Consider the following 17,512-nt stretch of genomic DNA (forward strand, 5'->3'; position numbering starts at 1 on the left):
CTAATGAGGTCTTTTACATTTTTTGGGCACTAAGTTTTCAAAATCCAGTGTGTAGTTTACTCTTAGAGCACATCTGAGTGTGGCTCATGGCTACCATATTGGGTGGAACAGCTCTAGGGCACAGATTGTGCTACTGATGAAGTCCCACCTTGAGGTGCTGGGACCGGCCTTTTGAATGCAGTGTTAGCCCTTGGCCAGGCAGGGTGGGGGTAGCTCTCAGGCTTGATGGAGAGCTGTATAGTTGAGGAACACGGTCGAGATGAGGGAGCAGGTGTGAGCCATTAGTTGTCAACACAGTAGCTAGAGAGGATCTGAGTGGCCTCTGACAACATCTGCTACAGCCGGATGGGGAAGAATGGCCTGGCTGAAGAGTCAAGGGTGGGATGATGAAGTTCTAGAGTTGACATGTATAGTTTCCTGGTGCTTGAGCTTAGTACAGAGGCAGAGCCCAGAGAATCTTGAGTCTTGAACATCTCTCTCAAATATTAGGTGTTCAGCTTGGCTTTTGGCAGACACTGAAGACTGGAATGGTCTCTGAGATCCTGAAGACTAAATAGTCTATTTGCAAGAAAAGCTGTGCTTCCAGGAAAAAGCCAGACTTAAATCAAGTGTCTTCAGTGAAAGGCATGTGCTCACAAGGCCCCTTGGTTTCTGTTATACAATGCACGATGAAATACTCAACAGATGCTTCCAAACTCTGTGTCGTAATACATAGATAAGACCTTCACCTGGAATTTTAGAGATGAAGCAAGATGAAGTAAACTAATGTTTACTTTGACCTTGGTGAGACCATTTTATAGCTCCATTAACCCAGTTTTGAGGACAGTTTCTTCTTTGAAGCAGAATGCATTCTAATAATGCATTTATCTGATAATGAGTTATTTAGTATTATTCACCTGAATGCTACTGTGGGTGAGTTAACAGTAGTTTTGGTTTTGGCAGAACTGGTGTTTAGATTGTTCTTTAAGATATTTGCTAGTGGATTTACCAGTTTTAACTGCCACGTGAGGCCACATCATGCTTAGTATTTTTTTTTTTTTTTTTTTTTTTTTGAGACAGAGTCTCACTGTGTCACCCAGGCTGGAGTGCAGTGGCACAATCTTGGCTCACTGCAACCTCCGCCTCCTGGGTTCATGCCATTCTCCTGCCTCAGCCTCCCGAGTAGCTGGGATTATAGGCGCCCGCCACCACACCCGGCTAATTTTTTTTTTTTTTTTGTATTTTTAGTAGAGACGGGGTTTCACTGTGTTAGCCAGGATGGTCTTGATCTCCTGACCTTGTGATCTACCTGCCTTGGCCTCCCAAAGTGCTGGGATTACAGGCGTGAGCCACCGCGCCTGGACGGTGTTATCTAATCTTAAGAAAGGATAGTTGTTTCCCTGTTTGCAGTGACTGGAAGGCACGCATCCAGTTTGTCTAAAAGCCTACCATTTCCCCCCATTTTTGTCTAAGTTATTGTGTGCTGATGATAATATATGCAAGACTGTGCTAGCCATGTTAGACATTCTCATTTAATCCTCATAGCAGCATTGTGATCTAGATAAGTACTATTATTATCCCCAGTGTACAAATGAAGAAACTTTCTATATGTCTAGGAAATGTCAGAGTCAAGATTTGAATCCAGGTCAGAATCTGAGTCTAGACCAGGACTCTTCTTGACTATATTATTATCTAATGGTAACTCCCAAGTGGTTCTGATATGGTTTTAAGAAAGAAGGTGACAGCTGCATATTTTGATTTAGTTTTCATGTAAAACCTTACATTTTTTGGCACTTTACTGTTTATAAAAACTCATTTGATCCTTTTAATAACTCCCTAGGAAATCAGGGAGGTGTCATCACCTACATTTTGTAGATGGAAACGGGGGGCCCAGAGAAATGATTAGCTCAATGAGTCATAGCTGAGAGTTGACCCAAGTCTTGTGACTCTGAGGGTCAATGCCACTTCCCATGTGCCAAACCATTTGCAGGCATTTCTTTTCTATGTGTGGAAAATATAGGAAATCGTTATTCCTGTGGGAGAGAACCAATGGCAATATGTTATTGGGGAGTCATTTTGCACATCCTGACCTTTCTCCTTTTGGCTGTGATTAGCTAAATAGTCTTTATAAATAGAATTGATTAAAGTTCTTTCTCAGAACCTTTATTGCTAGGAAATACCTTACAAAGAATTTTGGACTGGGCATGTAGCCAGTTTGTTACATGCTTAACAAAAACAACAAACGTTAAAATTGTGTAGAGGTCCAAATTAGCAGACTTCTACAAACGTTTTCCTGCATTTAGAACATAAATTTTATGTTGTGGCTTTACACAAATTGTCTGAGTGTTGACCTGATTCTTCATTTTTGACCTTCCATGAATGTCTCCCAGGAGTAAACAGGAACAGAGCCTTTGTGGGGCTGACTCCAAACCAGTTGAGACTTGTCGTGGGAATGGTTCACACTGGTAGTTGTTCTGTCATAGTTGTGTTTGCTTGTACGAGTTCTACTTCTTTTTTTTCTGAGATGGAGTTTCGCTCTTTTTGCCCAGGCTGGAGTGCAACGGCACAATCTCGGCTCACTGCAACCTCCGCCTCCTGGGTTCAGCCATCCAAGTAGCTGGGATTACGGGTGTGCACCACCACTCTCAGCTAATTTTGTATTTTTAGTAGAGATGGGGTTTCTTTATGTTGGTCAGGCTGGTCTCGAACTCCCGACCTCAAGCGATCTGCCCGCCTTGGCCTCCCAAAGTGCTGGGATTACAGGCGTGAGCCACTGCGCCCAACCCGAGTTCTACTTCTGGTTGCTGTCTAACCGGGAGGCATCTATGCTTTTTACAGCTGTGGGCCGCATTATTACAAGTTCACATGTGTGCAAGCTCTGTAGAACAACATCATGTCTTTGAGTAGATATTAGTGTTTATGTGGGACTCGCCACTGTTTTTCTTATCTAAAAATAAAAAACTTCAGAAAGCTCTTGACCAATCTGTGGTTAAATCTTGTAACCATTACAGCATCAGCCTGTGACCTTTGAAAAATTAAAGTTCTTGGGACTCAACTTTGTCATAAACTTGGGGATAATGCTCTTTGAACTCACAGTTATGCTTGAAGGAATATATGAGAGATAGTCTTGATCTTTAATAGGGACACAGTAATAATTTCCCATTCATAGTTCCTTGCTGTTCCTAGTCTTTTACTTGGTAAAGGTTTTATTTTATAAACTATATCTTTTTGTATCTTTTACCTCCACTTTTGTATAGAGATTACTATTCATTCATTCATTCATTCATTCATCCTGATGAGTTTCGCTCTTGTTGCCCAGGCTGGAGTGCAGTGGCACGATCTCAGCTCACTGCAACCTCCACCTCCTGGGTTCAAGCAATTCTCCTACCTCAGCCTCCTTAGTAGCTGGGACTACAGGTGTGTGCCACCATGCCCCACTAATTTTTTTTTTTTTGTATTTTTAGTAGAGACGGGGTTTCGCCATTTTGGCCAGTCTGGCTGCAAACTCCTGACCTCAGGTGATACACCTGCCTTGGCCTCCCAAAGTGCTAGGATTACAGGCATGAGCCATGGTGCCCGACTCTTTAAAAACTAGTTGTACAATTTTTTCAGTTCATTTACAAATGTTGCTATAAAAACATTTTGTTTCTTATTTGAGTTGCTATCCTCTTAGAAAGTTCTAAGGGGTCTTGCTTTGTTGCCCAGGCTGGAGTACAGTGGTGTGATCTTGGCTCACTGCAGCCTCAAACTCCCGAGCTCAAGTAGTACTCCCACCTCTGCCTCCTGAGTAGCTGGGATTCCAGGTGTGTATCACTATGCCTGGCTTAGTCACTTAATGTTCTTAAGTATTAAAGCATTAAAATATGCTTTCTTCACAAACAGTTCAATGAATGAGAAATATCCTTGATTAATGGTTTTGCTTTTTCATATTTATCAGCCAAACCACTTTTGTACCAGAAAATGTAAAATAAGAAATCGGGCTGATGACATCAGCAAATATAAAAATAATATTTTATTTTGTTCTGGCCACTGTTAAATTGGAAGCTCCCTGAGACCAAGACTCTTGTTTTGTGTTTTGAAAAGTTCTTTGTGGTCTGTGACATTTCTGACCCTGCTCTATCCTTTTGCGTGATCTGAAAGGCTTTCCTCAGATTTGCTTGGCCCATCGACAATTCTTGTTTTGCTTTTCTGGAGATTGTTTTGATGCTTTTGGTTTCTCTTACATGCCGACAGGCTGTGTCTGTAGATAGATTTCCCTTCCATAATTATAATTATGGTGTATTGGCTAGAACTACTATTTATTGATCAAACACTTTCGCTAGAACCCAACTGGAAGAAATATCCTGAAAAAATGTTCAAAAGCCCGTCAAATATTTGCAATTTATTTTGCTTTTCTTTTTTTGTAGCATGTTCCGCACTATTCAAGACAGTGCTTAATGGTGTCCCGTAATATTGGTTCAGTGGGATATGATCCTAATGAAAAAGTAAGTATTTAAACAATACTCTCAACAACTAACTTATCATGGTTTTACTTTCTTGTTTCCATACTGTGTTCAATGGGATTTTGTTAAGACTGTGGGGTCATTGATCACTCTAGCATTATATGTTTCTATAGGTGCTCAATCTTTAGGTGTTCTGTTTTTCATTGTGGGCCACAGTCTGAATCTTTTTAATTTTGTATTTGTATCTTTACCAAAAATTGAATACATTTACAATGTGTTTCCTTTGTTTTCAGAAGAATAACTAAGAAATTATTTGTTCTTAAAGACTGGGCAGTTAAGAGATTTAATTAAACTATTGAGTTTTTCTTTCATTTACTTAATACTTTTTTTTTTTTGAGATGGAGTCTCGCACTGTCGCCCAGGCTGGAGTGCAGTGGTGTGATCTCGGCTCACTGCAACCTACACCTCCCAGGTTCAGATCTCGGCTCACTGCAACCTACACCTCCCAGGTTCAAACAATTCTCCCACCTCAGCCTCCTGAGTAGCTGGGATTATAGGCGTACACCGCTGCACCCGGCTAACATTTATATTTTTAGTAGAGACAGGCTTTCAACATGTTGGCCAGGATGGTCTCAAACTCCTGACCTCAGGTGATCCACCTGCCTCAGCCTCCCAAAGTGCTGGGATTTCAGGTGTGAGCCACTGTGCACCTGGCCTCATTTACTTAGTATTTATATTATTTATTTATTTATTTGTGACACGGAGTCTTGCTCTTTGCCCAGGCTGGAGTACAGTCGTGTGATCTCAGCTCACTGTAAGCTTTGCCTCCTGGCTTCAAGAGATTCTCCTGCCTCAGCCTCCTGAGTAGCTGGGATTACAGGTGTGTAATCCCACCATGCCCATCTAATTTCTGTGTTTGTTAGTAGAGATGGGGTTTCACCATGTTGGCCAGGCTGGTCTCAAACTCCTGACCTCAGGTGATCGGCCCGCCTCGGCCTCCCAAAGTGCTGGGATTACAGATGTGAGCCACTGTGGCCTACCTATATGATTCATTTAGATTGAAGGTAATTTTGTGTATTATAAATTTCGGGACAAGTGGTTTCTAATTGAAATGCTATTTCAATAATGTTTGAGCCTTGTAGGGACTAGAAGAAGTGATTGGAAATAAATTGTGGTTTCAAAGAGGGCAGGAGTTTTGGTTAAGAAGGGATTGTTCGAGGTGATTGTCATCAAAATACAACTGACAGGCATGATTATTTGAGAATGACATGTCTGAGGTATCTTCTGAATCATGTGCTGAAGTGCACAATACTGCTTTTCAGATTCTTTTGAATCTGGAGGCCTGGAGGAAGAAAGAGTCTACATATCTTCAGTTCACTAGGAATACAACATGAAACACAGTTGCAGGGTGGTATGGTTTGGCCCTGTGTCCCCACCCAAATCTCATCTCGACCTGTAATCCCCAGGTGTTGAGGGAGGGAGGTGATTGGATCATGGGGGCAGTTTCCTCCATGTTTTTCTCATGATAGTGAGTTGGTTCTCACAGGATCTTATGATCTTACAAGTGTTTGGAAGTTCCTTCTTTGCACTACTCTCCCCTGCTGCCTTGTGAAGAAGGTGCCTGCTTTCCTTCTGCCATGATTTAAGTTTCCTGAAGCCTCCCCAGCCATGTGGAACTGGGAGTCAATTAAACCTTTGTTTATAAATTACGTAGTCTTGGGTGGTATCCTCATAGCAATGTAAAAACCAATTAATACACAGGGCAAATGCAATTTTCAAGGTTTTTTTTTTTTTTTTTTAAATTTTTGAGATGGAATATTGTTCTGTCACCCAGGCTGGAGTGCAGTGGTGTGATCTTGGCTCACTGCAACCTCCGCATCCCGGGTTCAAACAATTCTCCTGCCTCAGCTTCCCGAGTAGCTGGGATTACAGGTGTTCATTACCATGCCCGGCTAATTTTTGTGTTTTTAGTAGAGACGGGGTTTCACCATGTTAGCCAGACTGGTCTCGAGCTCCTGACCTCAAATGTCTGCCTGCCTCAGCCTCCTAAAGTGTTGGGATTACAGGCATGAGCCACGGTGCTTGGCCAATTTTCAATTTTCTAATAGCTACATTAAAAAACAGTAAACAGTTAAAATTAATTTTAATAATATCTCAATATCTAAAATGTTATTTAAGTACATAATCAGTATAAAAAGTATTAACAGGACACCTTAGATTCTTTTTTTTGGGCCCTAAGTCTTCTAAATCCAGTGTGTGTTTTACATCTCTGGCATATCTCAGTTTGATTAGCCACATTTGAAGAGCCGAGTAACCTCTTGTGACCAGTGGCTACTGTATTGGATAGTGCAGGTCTATTGAATTAGTTATAATAAACTCCCTGTTATGAAAGCTGTAGTTTAATTTAAAATCTTCATCATAGGTGATATGCTTTGGGGTTCATGTATCCATGTGTTGCATTCCAATCTTGAAGTAATCATCTATCCTAAGTGGCCACACTCTTAAGAGTGGTTAACTAACATTTGTTGAAGAGGCCACATTCTAGAGGGGTGGAATACTACAAACGGCTCAGCCATCTTTCTCTTTATAAATACTGGTAGCCTTCCTCATTAGCATAATAACTGTTAGAAGTGGGCTATCAGCCAGGTGTGATGGCCCACGCCTGTAATCCCAGGACTTTGGGAGTTCGAGGCCAGTGGATTGCTTGAGGTCAGGAACTTGCGACCAGCCTGGCGAAACCCTGTCTCTACCAAAACAAAACAAAACAAAAAAACCCCCACGAAAATTAGCTGGGTGTGGTGGCGTGCACCTGTAGTTCCAGCTACACAGGAAGCTAAGGTGGGAGAATCACTTGAGCCCAGGAGGTCAGGGCTTCAGTGAGCCATAATTGCACCACTGTACTCCAGACTGCTAGGCTACAGGGCGAGATCCTGTCTCAAAGAAGGAAAAAGAAATGGGCTGTCATTGAGGAAGTTTGTGATATTCGTCGATATTACGTTATTGGCTATTACTTTAGAGAAATTCTCTGCCTTTGTACTATTAGAATATAATGATGTAGTTGGCCTTTAATTCTTTAAGAATAACACTCATGCCCGATCCCTAAATGAATAGTCCTGTGTTCAGCTACTTGTCTGGTGGATTCTTGATGGCTTAGTCTGACAGTATGGTTAACCAAATCAGAATTTTTTTTTTTTTTTTTTTGCCTATGGCGAGCCTTTCTTGCAGTCTTTTGGAGCCTTACAAAGTACGGGGAGTTGAGTTTTCACTGAACTTATCAAGCAGGTTTTATGATTCTTTCTATGTCTTAATAAATGCTTGTATGTACGGACAGAGTTTGGTCTGACTTGCTTTCGTTATAACCTCATAGTGAAGTTACAGAAATAGGTAACTCACCTCCCACATGGGTGACCACTGATAATTCCTAAAAATAAATTAATGTGTGTAACTCTCTGGGTTTAGCACATTTATTTATTTATTTATTTATTTATTTATTTATTTTTGAGATAGAGTCTCGCTCTGTCACCCAGGCTGGAGTGCAGTGGCATGATCTTGGCTCACTGCAACTTCCACCTTCCGGGTTCAAGTGATTCTCCTGCCTCAGCCTCCTGAGTAGCTGGGATTACAGACACACACCACCATATCCAGCTATTTTTTTTTTTTTTTTTTTGTATTTTCAGTAGAGATGGAGTTTCACCATGTTGGCCAGGCTGGTCTCGAACTCCTGACCTCAGGTGATCCACCTGCCTCCACCTCCCAAAATGCTGTGCTTATAGGCATGAGCTACCGTGCCTGGCCCAGGTTTGGCACATTTAAAGAGATCAGAGGGTTAAAGAGTGTAGAAGTGGAATCCCCTTGGAATTTACTAAGCATGTTTCATCATAAATTCTGAAATCAATCCCGCTGCCTGCTATCTTTGCCATCTCCTTTGCTGTGCCCTTGCCTAAGGTAGCTGTGGAGAAACTGTGTTTCCCTCAGTGAGTGATGAATATTCTTTGGCACCTAATCGTGGTACAGGTGCATGTTCAGACTAAATTGGTCGCTTCACCCTTTGCTTGAGGGCTGCACTTAATCAGACCTTTCTCCTTCCCGGATTCCTGCTGTCCTTGTAACCATTCATTAAATATTGACCTGGTCTGTTTATACCTACTGTCCCAAGTGCAAGTAGACTTGGTCTTTGGTGTAATACATATTTGTTAAATAAATTGATTCTCGTTTGAATCTGTTATTAACTCCTTTCTTATTCCACATTTTATCAGTGACTTACATCATGCGCAACTTATCCAGGTGAAATTTAATCATCACTGAAAATGTTATTTTTTTTTAACTGGAGTTCTAACAAGCTAACTGGTTGTCTTATGTACGTTCATGAGAATAAGGAAGATTTAACTTATGGTAACTGCTTAGATAAAGACCATTAAGTTTCAACTGGCCTTAAATTAATGTGAGCCAGTACAGTACTATGTTGTTCCTTTCACACTAATGTGAGCTTCTGGGCTCAGTGGCTTACGCCTACAGTCCCTGCGCTTTGGGAGGCCGAGACACGGGATTCCTTGAGACCAAGAGTTCCATACCAACCTGGGTAACAGAGCAAAACTCCATCTCTTAAAAAAAAAAAGTGATCTTAGGTGTTATTAATAACATAGTGTTTAGAACTTGCATTGTTATTCTCTGATCACGTTATGTCATGGTATGTTCTGACATGAATACCTGGATGTGAACTCTCTGACTTTACCACTAGTGAACTTTGTAAGTGATTTAAGGCAAATGATTTAGCCTCATCAAGCCTTAGTTTTCTTATTTGTAAAATGGAGATATTATCAGAACTGACTTCATGGGATTATTATGCTAAATATTGTCCTCATAGCCATTACCTGATAGATGAAATAATGCACAGAAGGGATTCATCACAATGCCTGCTGTATACAAAACGTGTCCTAAATGTCGGCTGCTTAATGTCCTTAACTGAATTTTGTGCATTTGGAAACTGAGACTCAAAATCCATGGATGGTGAGTAACTGGGTGTAAACTCATGTCTGTCCTTTTCCAGAGCTAGTGGACTTACCCATTGTGCTATGCCCTTTCTCAGAAGAGTGGGGCAGGTGACCCAGTGTCCAGAGTTCTGCCGTCATTCCAACAAGCACGCAGTGCAGGGCCAGCTCAGCCCTCTTGGTGTCTGAATGGAGTGTGGTGCTAGCTGTGGAGTTAGAGCCCGGTAGAGAGCATCTAAACCTGGGGAAGGGAAAGGAAGAAGGAGGGGTAGAGAGACAGTGGATTAAGAGAAAAATAACAACAACAACAACAACAAAAATCCTTAGGAAATCTTTTACTTTAGATGACATCATTAGTACAGTTGTAGAGCAGCTACTGCCAAAGTTCTTCGTTATCTGTTCTGGTACCTGAAATCTCCTCTGTCTTCAAGGATCCAGGATCCTAACTTATAGTTGTCTTTTTCTGAGTGTCTTCAGGGTGCCTTATGAGTGACTCTCCACATACAGGATCAAGTCCCAGTTCCTTGAATGGCATATGAGTCCTTCTATCATCTGGACTGTTTTTATCCTAGCTTTATTTGCTACAGCTCTCCTAAGCATACCATGCGCTTGAGTCATGTTGAGAATTCCTTGTAGTTCTTTAGTGCTACCCTCTTCTTCCAGCGTCACAACCTTTACACATGCTGTTCATGCGCTCCCTTCTCTGTGTGTAGCATCCTGCACGCAGCCTTACTAGTGCACTTAACACAATTCGTTGTGTTTGTGCCATATTTTACTTTGAAGTTGCCAAATGCACTTGATATTTACCTGTGATTGTTGATGCACAGGGGCAGTTTTAGTTGGTTTTAATTGATTTGTATGCATATTCTGTTACAGGCATAGCCTACCTGGAAGAATATATTGGAGACCAGTAACAGTGGTTGCCTTTTGGGCAGGGACTTGGGTGTTTCTTCAGTGTATCCCCTTTTGTACTTTAAAAATTCTGAACTGTGATTTATTTAAAAGAAAATGTTAGGTATGGAAGATTAATTGATATGGTTAGCTTTATTGAGTTTTATGCGCTAATTGGTAATACGTTAATAGCCCTTAGCAGAGAAGATGTGTCAGGTGCAGGTATTTGTTTTGATATAGCTTTTCCCCAGTTAGACGGATAAGAGCACACTCCTAAATTCATAACAGTCTGGCATGTAGCCCAAAGGGGTGAAGAACAGTAGCCATAGCTAATGCTGAAGGAATATATATTACATGCTAGACGTTATTCTAAACACTTTAAGGGTGTTAATTAATATCATTCTCACAACCTCTTGTGGCAGGTGCTGTTTTTACCCTTATTTTACATACCAGGAAATGAGAGGCAAGAGGGATGACTTGTTCATAGCAGGACACACAGGAGGAGAACATAGAGTGCTGGGAGTTCAGCCTGGGTGGTTTGGCTGCAGACTGACTCGTAATGACCGTTCTGCTGCTTGAACAGAAATTAGAATGGGGATTCCTTTTTTTTTTTTGAGACGGAGTCTCGCTGTCGCCCAGGCTGGAGTGCAGTGGCCGGATCTCAGCTCACTGCAAGCTCCGCCTCCCAGGTTTACGCCATTCTCCTGCCTCAGCCTCCCGAGTAGCTGGGACTACAGGTGCCCGCCACCTCGCCCGGCTAGTTTTTTGTATATTTTTAGTAGAGACGGGGTTTCACTGGGTTAGCCAGGATGGTCTCGATCTCCTGACTTCGTGATCCGCCCGTCTCGGCCTCCCAAAGTGCTGGGATTACAGGCTTGGGCCACCGCGCCTGGCCAGAATGGGGATTCTTACTTAATTCTTCCCGTGTTATGATTTGTTATATTTGCTGTAACAGTTGTTTAATATATAATTTCTAGGAGTGGTGTTTATGGTGATTATCAGAGATAGTCTGTTTCACAGTTAATATTAACATCACATTTTAAAACCCATTTAAGAAAGTGTAAACATTGTTTTCTCAGGATATGCTTACTGCTTAAGAGGGATTTACCATGACCATTTAAATACAGAAAGGTAGATGATTTTGCATTCTCAGACCTGAGGTGTGAGCAAGGCTCTGAGTGGCTTAGTGTTTTATCAAATTAGAAGTTTACCTATTTTTTAAGGCAGGGGCTTGCCTCAGGTTGGTGGAGTTGAGACATATATGATGTAAAGATTAAACCAAGACCTAGAAAGCTTTTTTCACTTCTGAGATTTCTGGACTTTTTCCTGTATGTTAAAATACTGCTGTAGGCCGGGTGTGGTGGCTCAGGTTTGTAATCCCAGCACTTTGGGAGGCTGAGGCAGGCAAATCACCTGAGGTCAGGAGTTCGAGGCCAGCCTGGCCAAGATGGGGAAACCCCATCTCTACTAAAAATACAAAGAAATTAGCCGGGCGTGGTGGCATGCACCTGTAATCCCAGCTATCAGGAGGCTGAGGCAGGAGAATATCTTGAACCTGGGAGGCGGAGGTTACGATGAGCTGAGATCGCACCACTGCCCTCCAGCCTGGGTGACAAAGTGAGACTCCATCTCAAAAAACAAACAAACAAACAAACTGCTCTAAGTTATATAAGAGTACTTTTTAAAAGATCATATATAACTCTAAGTCTTCTTTTAGAAATATAACTAACACTTTTTTTCTGTAGTTTCATTGAACTTAAAAGCAGTTCACAAATCCAGAAATTACCATGTGCTAATATGTATAACATCCAAATTACTTGGAATGGTGTGTTTTTAAAAACGATTAGTCTGTACAATTTTAGAGTAGGAAGAAAACCTTACTAAATAGCTTTCCTTTGGAGTGCTGCCAGTTTATGTGGAAATCAAGGCCTACAGAGATTGATTTGCTTAAAGTTAAATAGGTCATTAGTGGCAAAGCTGGACTTGGGTTTAGGTCTCTAGATAAACACAGGATATACAGCTTCTCTACTATTTGGTCTCGGCTGCTTCAAAATTTGGTGGTTATTCAAACTTAACATTGTATTCAAATGGTGTAATCTGCTTAGCCTGGGCGTTTTTGGATATAAGCACAATTGGTACCTATTTTGAGTTACTGAAAATATGCCCTGTCCCAACAGAGATGGCAGATAAATTATTCTTACTTAGTATCAGACTTTCCTTTGAAAACAACTCATGACACTTAGAATTTCCGAGAATTTAGAAAATAAATTGTCAAGTAATTTTGGCCAAAGTGTTTTTTTTTTTTTTTTTTTTTTTTTTTTGGAGACGGAGTCTTGCTCTGTCACCCAGGCTGGAGTGCAGTGGCACAATTTTAGCTCACTGCAAGCTCCACCTCCCGTGTTCAAGCGATTCCTGCCTCAGCCTCCCAAGTAGCTGAGATTACTTGGAATTACCAGCACTTGGGATTACAGGCATGCACCACCATGTCAGGCTAATTTTTGTATTTTAATTTATTATTATTATTATTATTATTATTATTTTTTTTTTTTGAGACGGAGTCTTGCTCTGTCGCCCGGGCTGGAGTGCAGTGGCCGGATCTCAGCTCACTGCAAGCTCCGCCTCCCGGGTTTACGCCATTCTCCTGCCTCAGCCTCCCGAGTAGCGGGGACTACAGGCGCCCGCCACCTCGCCCGGCTAGTTTTTTGTGTTTTTAGTAGAGACGGGGTTTCACCGTGTTAGCCAGGATGGTCTCGATCTCCTGACCTCGTGATCCGCCCGTCTCGGCCTCCCAAAGTGCTGGGATTACAGGCTTGAGCCACCGCGCCCGGCCTAATTTATTATTTATTTATTTATTTATTTATTTTGAGACGGAGACTTGCTTTGTCTCCAGGCAGGAGTGCAGTGGCGCGATCTTGGCTCACTGCGGTCTCCACCTCCCGGGTTCATGCCATTCTCCTGCCTCAGCCTCCCGAGTAGCTGGGATTACAGGCGTACACCACTAGACCCAGCTAATTTTTTTGTTTTTATGTTTTTTGTATTTTTAGTAGAGATGGGGTTTCACCATATTGGCCAGGATGGTCTTGATCTCCTGACCTCATGATCCACCCACCTCGGCCTCCCAAAGTTCTGGGATTACAGGCGTGAGCCACTGTGCCTATCCTTTTTGTATTTTTAGTAGAGACGGGGTTTCACCATGTTGGTCAGACTGGTCTCGAACTCCTGACCTCGTGATCCACCTGCCTCAGCCTCCCAAAGTGCTGGGATTACAGGCATGAGCCACTGCGCCCGGGCTTGACCAAAGTCTGTTAGTATCTGAAATATCATTTGAAGATTTTCTTTTGGCTAGAGAATTGATAAATACTCCCATTGTGAATACATGCACCTACTATGCTTTAACAAAGTAATTATAGAACCCGATCATATCAGATGAATTTTGTAGTTCCCTGGTTGTAAATGATTATACTATTTAATAACCTATTTTAATATTACCCTAAGTATTTATAGTACATTTAATATTACTCTAAAAAATATAGTATTTAATGTTACTCTAAGAAGTAATGTTTTTTAGGATTATATTCAGTGTTAATGTTGGAAAAAGTTGGTGTTTTTTGGTCCCAAAGTCAGAGTAGCAATTTCTAATGAATGTGTTTTTTCTCTCTTCAGACTTTTGATAAAATTCTTATTGCTAATAGAGGAGAAATTGCATGTCGGGTGAGTAGAATTTTCATCTTATTTTCCATTTTACTCTATGAAATTATTTATTATTAAACCCCTTTAAGTGTGAATCACTATTAATAGACATTAATATATTTTAAAATAGGTTATTAAAACTTGCAAGAAGATGGGCATTAAGACAGTTGCCATCCACAGTGATGTTGATGCTAGTTCTGTAAGTAAATTTTTGCTTTGTTTAAATCAGGACTTAATTTTGGGTCAAGTAGAAAAAGTGAGACATACAGACTTTTTTTCTTGGCCTGCAAAAGATATATTCAAATTTAAAAACTGTTTACTTGTTCACTGTTGTGTTAAGCAAAATGACATTATCACAGTATCTTCTATATGTGCCTTAAGTATTTTCTTTTCACAGCTTTAAAAACTTAGACTGAAAAATTGCCAGGCTGATTGCTGGTCACCAAGTAGATTTAAGCAAAGCATGAGAAAGTTTGAGTCAAAGATTAATGAAATGTTTACACAATGCTCCCTTATGAGAGCCCTTTCCCCAGCATAACTTCAGTATCACTAAGGGAATGCTACAATTGTTTCACCTTTCCGAAATGCTTCAACATGTTCAGCTGAAAGTTTGACAAAAATGAAAAACAGGTTAATGCTAATTGGATACGAACAAAAGAAGGTTTAGCATAAAGCAGATATACTTCTATTTGGTACTTTTAACACAGCAGGCGTTTATTTATTTATTTATTTGTTTGTTTATTTATTTATTTATTTGAGACAGAGTCTTGATCTGTCTTCCAGGCTGGAGTGCAGTGGCGTGATCTCACTTCACTACAACCTCCGCCTCCTGGGTTCAAGTGATTCTCCCGCCTCAGCCTGCTGAGTAGCTGGGATTACAGGCACCTGCCGTCATGCCTGGCTAATTTTTGTATTCTCAGCCTCCTGAGTAGCTGGGATTACAGGCACTTGCCGTCATGCCTGGCTAATTTTTGTATTTTTGTAGAGACAGGGTTTCACCATGTTGACCAGGCTGGTGTTGAACTCCTGACGTTAGGTGATCCGCCTGCCCTGGCCTCCCAAAGTTCTAGGATTACAGGCTTGAGCCACCACACCTGGCCCACAGCAGGGATTTTTTTAGTAGTAGTGTTATGAATGAGTAGAAAAAAATACCCTGGGGAAAGAATGTAAATTATTAGGTCTTTATGGCATGAAATATAAGTAGTTGAATACTAATGCAAGCATTGTTTCTCATTGTCTCACACTACTTTTGATAATGGCACCCTTTGGTAGGGTCCATCTCTTAATGACAGGGATATGTTCTGAGAAATGCATCGTTAGATGAGTTCAATATTATGTGACTATCACAGAATGTACTTACGCAAACCTTGATGATATAGCCTAGTACACACCTATATGGTATAGCCTGTTCCTCCTGTGCTACAAACCTGTACAGCATGTGACTGTACTAAATACTGTGGGCAATTGTAACACAATGGTGTTTGTGTATATAAGCGTATCTAAACACAGAAAAGGTACAGTAAAAATGTAGTATAAAAGATAAAAAAGGGTACACTTCTATAGGGCACTTATTGTGGATGGAGCTTGTAGGACTGGAAGCTGGTCTGGGTGAGTCTGGGAGTGAGCGAAGGCTTAGGACATTACTGTCACTATTGTAGACTTCATAAACACTGTACACTTAGGCTACACTACATTTATAGAAAAATAGTTTTCTTTCTTCAATAATAAATTAACCTTAGCATACCATACCTTTTTTACATTGTAAACTTTTAAATTTTGTCTTTACTCTTTGACTCTTTTTTTTTTTTTTTGAGACAGAGTCTTGCTCTGTCAGCCAGGCTAGAGTGCAGTGGCGCATTCTTGGCTCACTGCATCCTCCGTCTCCAGGGTTCAAGCGATTCTCCTGCCTCATCCTCTCAAGTAGCTGGGATTACAGGCATGTGCCACCACGCTCGGCTAATTTTTGTATTTTTAGTAGAGACGGGGTTTCACCATGTTGGCCAGGCTGGTCTTGAACTCCTGACCTCAGGTAATCCGCCCACCTCAGCCTCCCAAAGTGTTGGGATTACAGGCGTGAGCCACCACGCCCGGGTTTACTCTTTGACTCTTTCATAATAAAACAGCATAAAATGCAAACATTGTACAACTGTACAAAAATGTTTTCTTTATATCCTTGTTTTATAAGCTTTTTTCTGTTTTTAAAGTTTTTTATTTTTCATTTATTTTTTACTTTTTGAACTTTTTTGGTAAAAGCAAAGACTCAAATGCACACATTAGCCTAGACCTGCACAGGATCAGGCTTATCAAGACATCAGTAGGCACGAGATGACATTAAGTTAGAAAGCTTCTACACAGCCAAGGAAGCAACAAAATGAAGAGACAATCCACAGAATGGGAGAAAATATTTGCAAACTACCCATCTGATGAGGGATTAGTAACCAGAATGTATAAGGAGCTCAAACAACTCTATAGGAAAAAAAATCTAATAATTTGATTAAAAAATGGACAAAAAGGCCAGGTGCCGTGGTTCACGCCTGTAATCCCAGCACTTTGGGATGCTGAGCGGGCAGATCACTTGAGATCAGGAGTTCGAGACTTAGAATAAATAAATGCATGTTTAATCAGCCTGGCCAACATGGTGAAACCCTGTCTCTACTAAAAATACAAAAATTAGCCGGGTGTGGTGGCACACATCTGTAGTCCCAGCTACTTGGAGGCCAGGGCAGGAAGCTTGAACCTGGGAGGTGGAGGTTGCCAAGATTGTGAGCAAAGATTGTGCCACTGCACTCTAGCCCGGGTGACCAGGCGAGACTGTCCAAAGGAAAAAAAAGGGGGGCAAAAGATCTGAATAGGCATTTTTCAAAAGAAGACATACAAATCACAAACAGATATATGTAAAGGTGCTCGACAGTATTCATTGCGGAAATGCAAATCAGAAGTACAATGAGATATCTCACCCCGGTTAAAACGGCTTTTATCCAAAAGACATAACGAGTACTGTCGAGGATGTAGAGACGGTACTCTGCATCCCACCTCATACACTCTTGGTGGGAATGTAAATTACTACAACCACTATAAAGAACAGTGTGGAGGTTCCTCAGAAAACTAAAACTATCATATGATCCAGCTGCTAGATGTACATCTGTTGCTAGGGGTACACCTAGCACCTGGGAAATCAGTATATGGAGGAGATATCTGCACTCCCATGTTTATTGTAGCATTTTTCACAATAGCCAAGATTTGGAGGCACCTTAAGTGTCCATCAATAGATGAATGGATAAAGAAAATGTGGTACATATGTATGGTACCATTCAGCCATAAAAATGAATAAGATCTTGTCATTTGCAATCACAGGGATGGAACTGGTGGAGGACATTATGTTAAGTGAAATAAGCCAGGCACAGAAAGACAAGTTTTGCATGTACTCCCTCATTTGTGGGAGCTAGAAATGCAAACAATGGGACTCATAGACAGAGAGAGTAGATGGATGGTTACCAGAGGTTAGGCAGGGTGTATGGAGCA

General features: G+C 41.2%; 1 protein-coding gene across 1 annotated transcript in view; it reads left to right on the forward strand.

Moving 5' to 3' along the window:
- Positions 1–17,512, forward strand: part of PCCA (propionyl-CoA carboxylase subunit alpha) — a 435,698-nt gene that overhangs the window by 14,142 nt on the left and 404,044 nt on the right. Inside the window, exons 2-4 of the mRNA XM_007960786.3 lie at positions 4,386–4,463; positions 13,964–14,011; positions 14,121–14,189. Coding sequence (XP_007958977.1) covers positions 4,386–4,463; positions 13,964–14,011; positions 14,121–14,189 — 195 coding nt within the window. The remainder of the gene's footprint in view (positions 1–4,385; positions 4,464–13,963; positions 14,012–14,120; positions 14,190–17,512) is intronic.

Source organism: Chlorocebus sabaeus, chromosome 3, assembly GCF_047675955.1.
Source record: "Chlorocebus sabaeus isolate Y175 chromosome 3, mChlSab1.0.hap1, whole genome shotgun sequence".
Classification (NCBI taxonomy): Eukaryota; Metazoa; Chordata; class Mammalia; order Primates; family Cercopithecidae; genus Chlorocebus; species Chlorocebus sabaeus.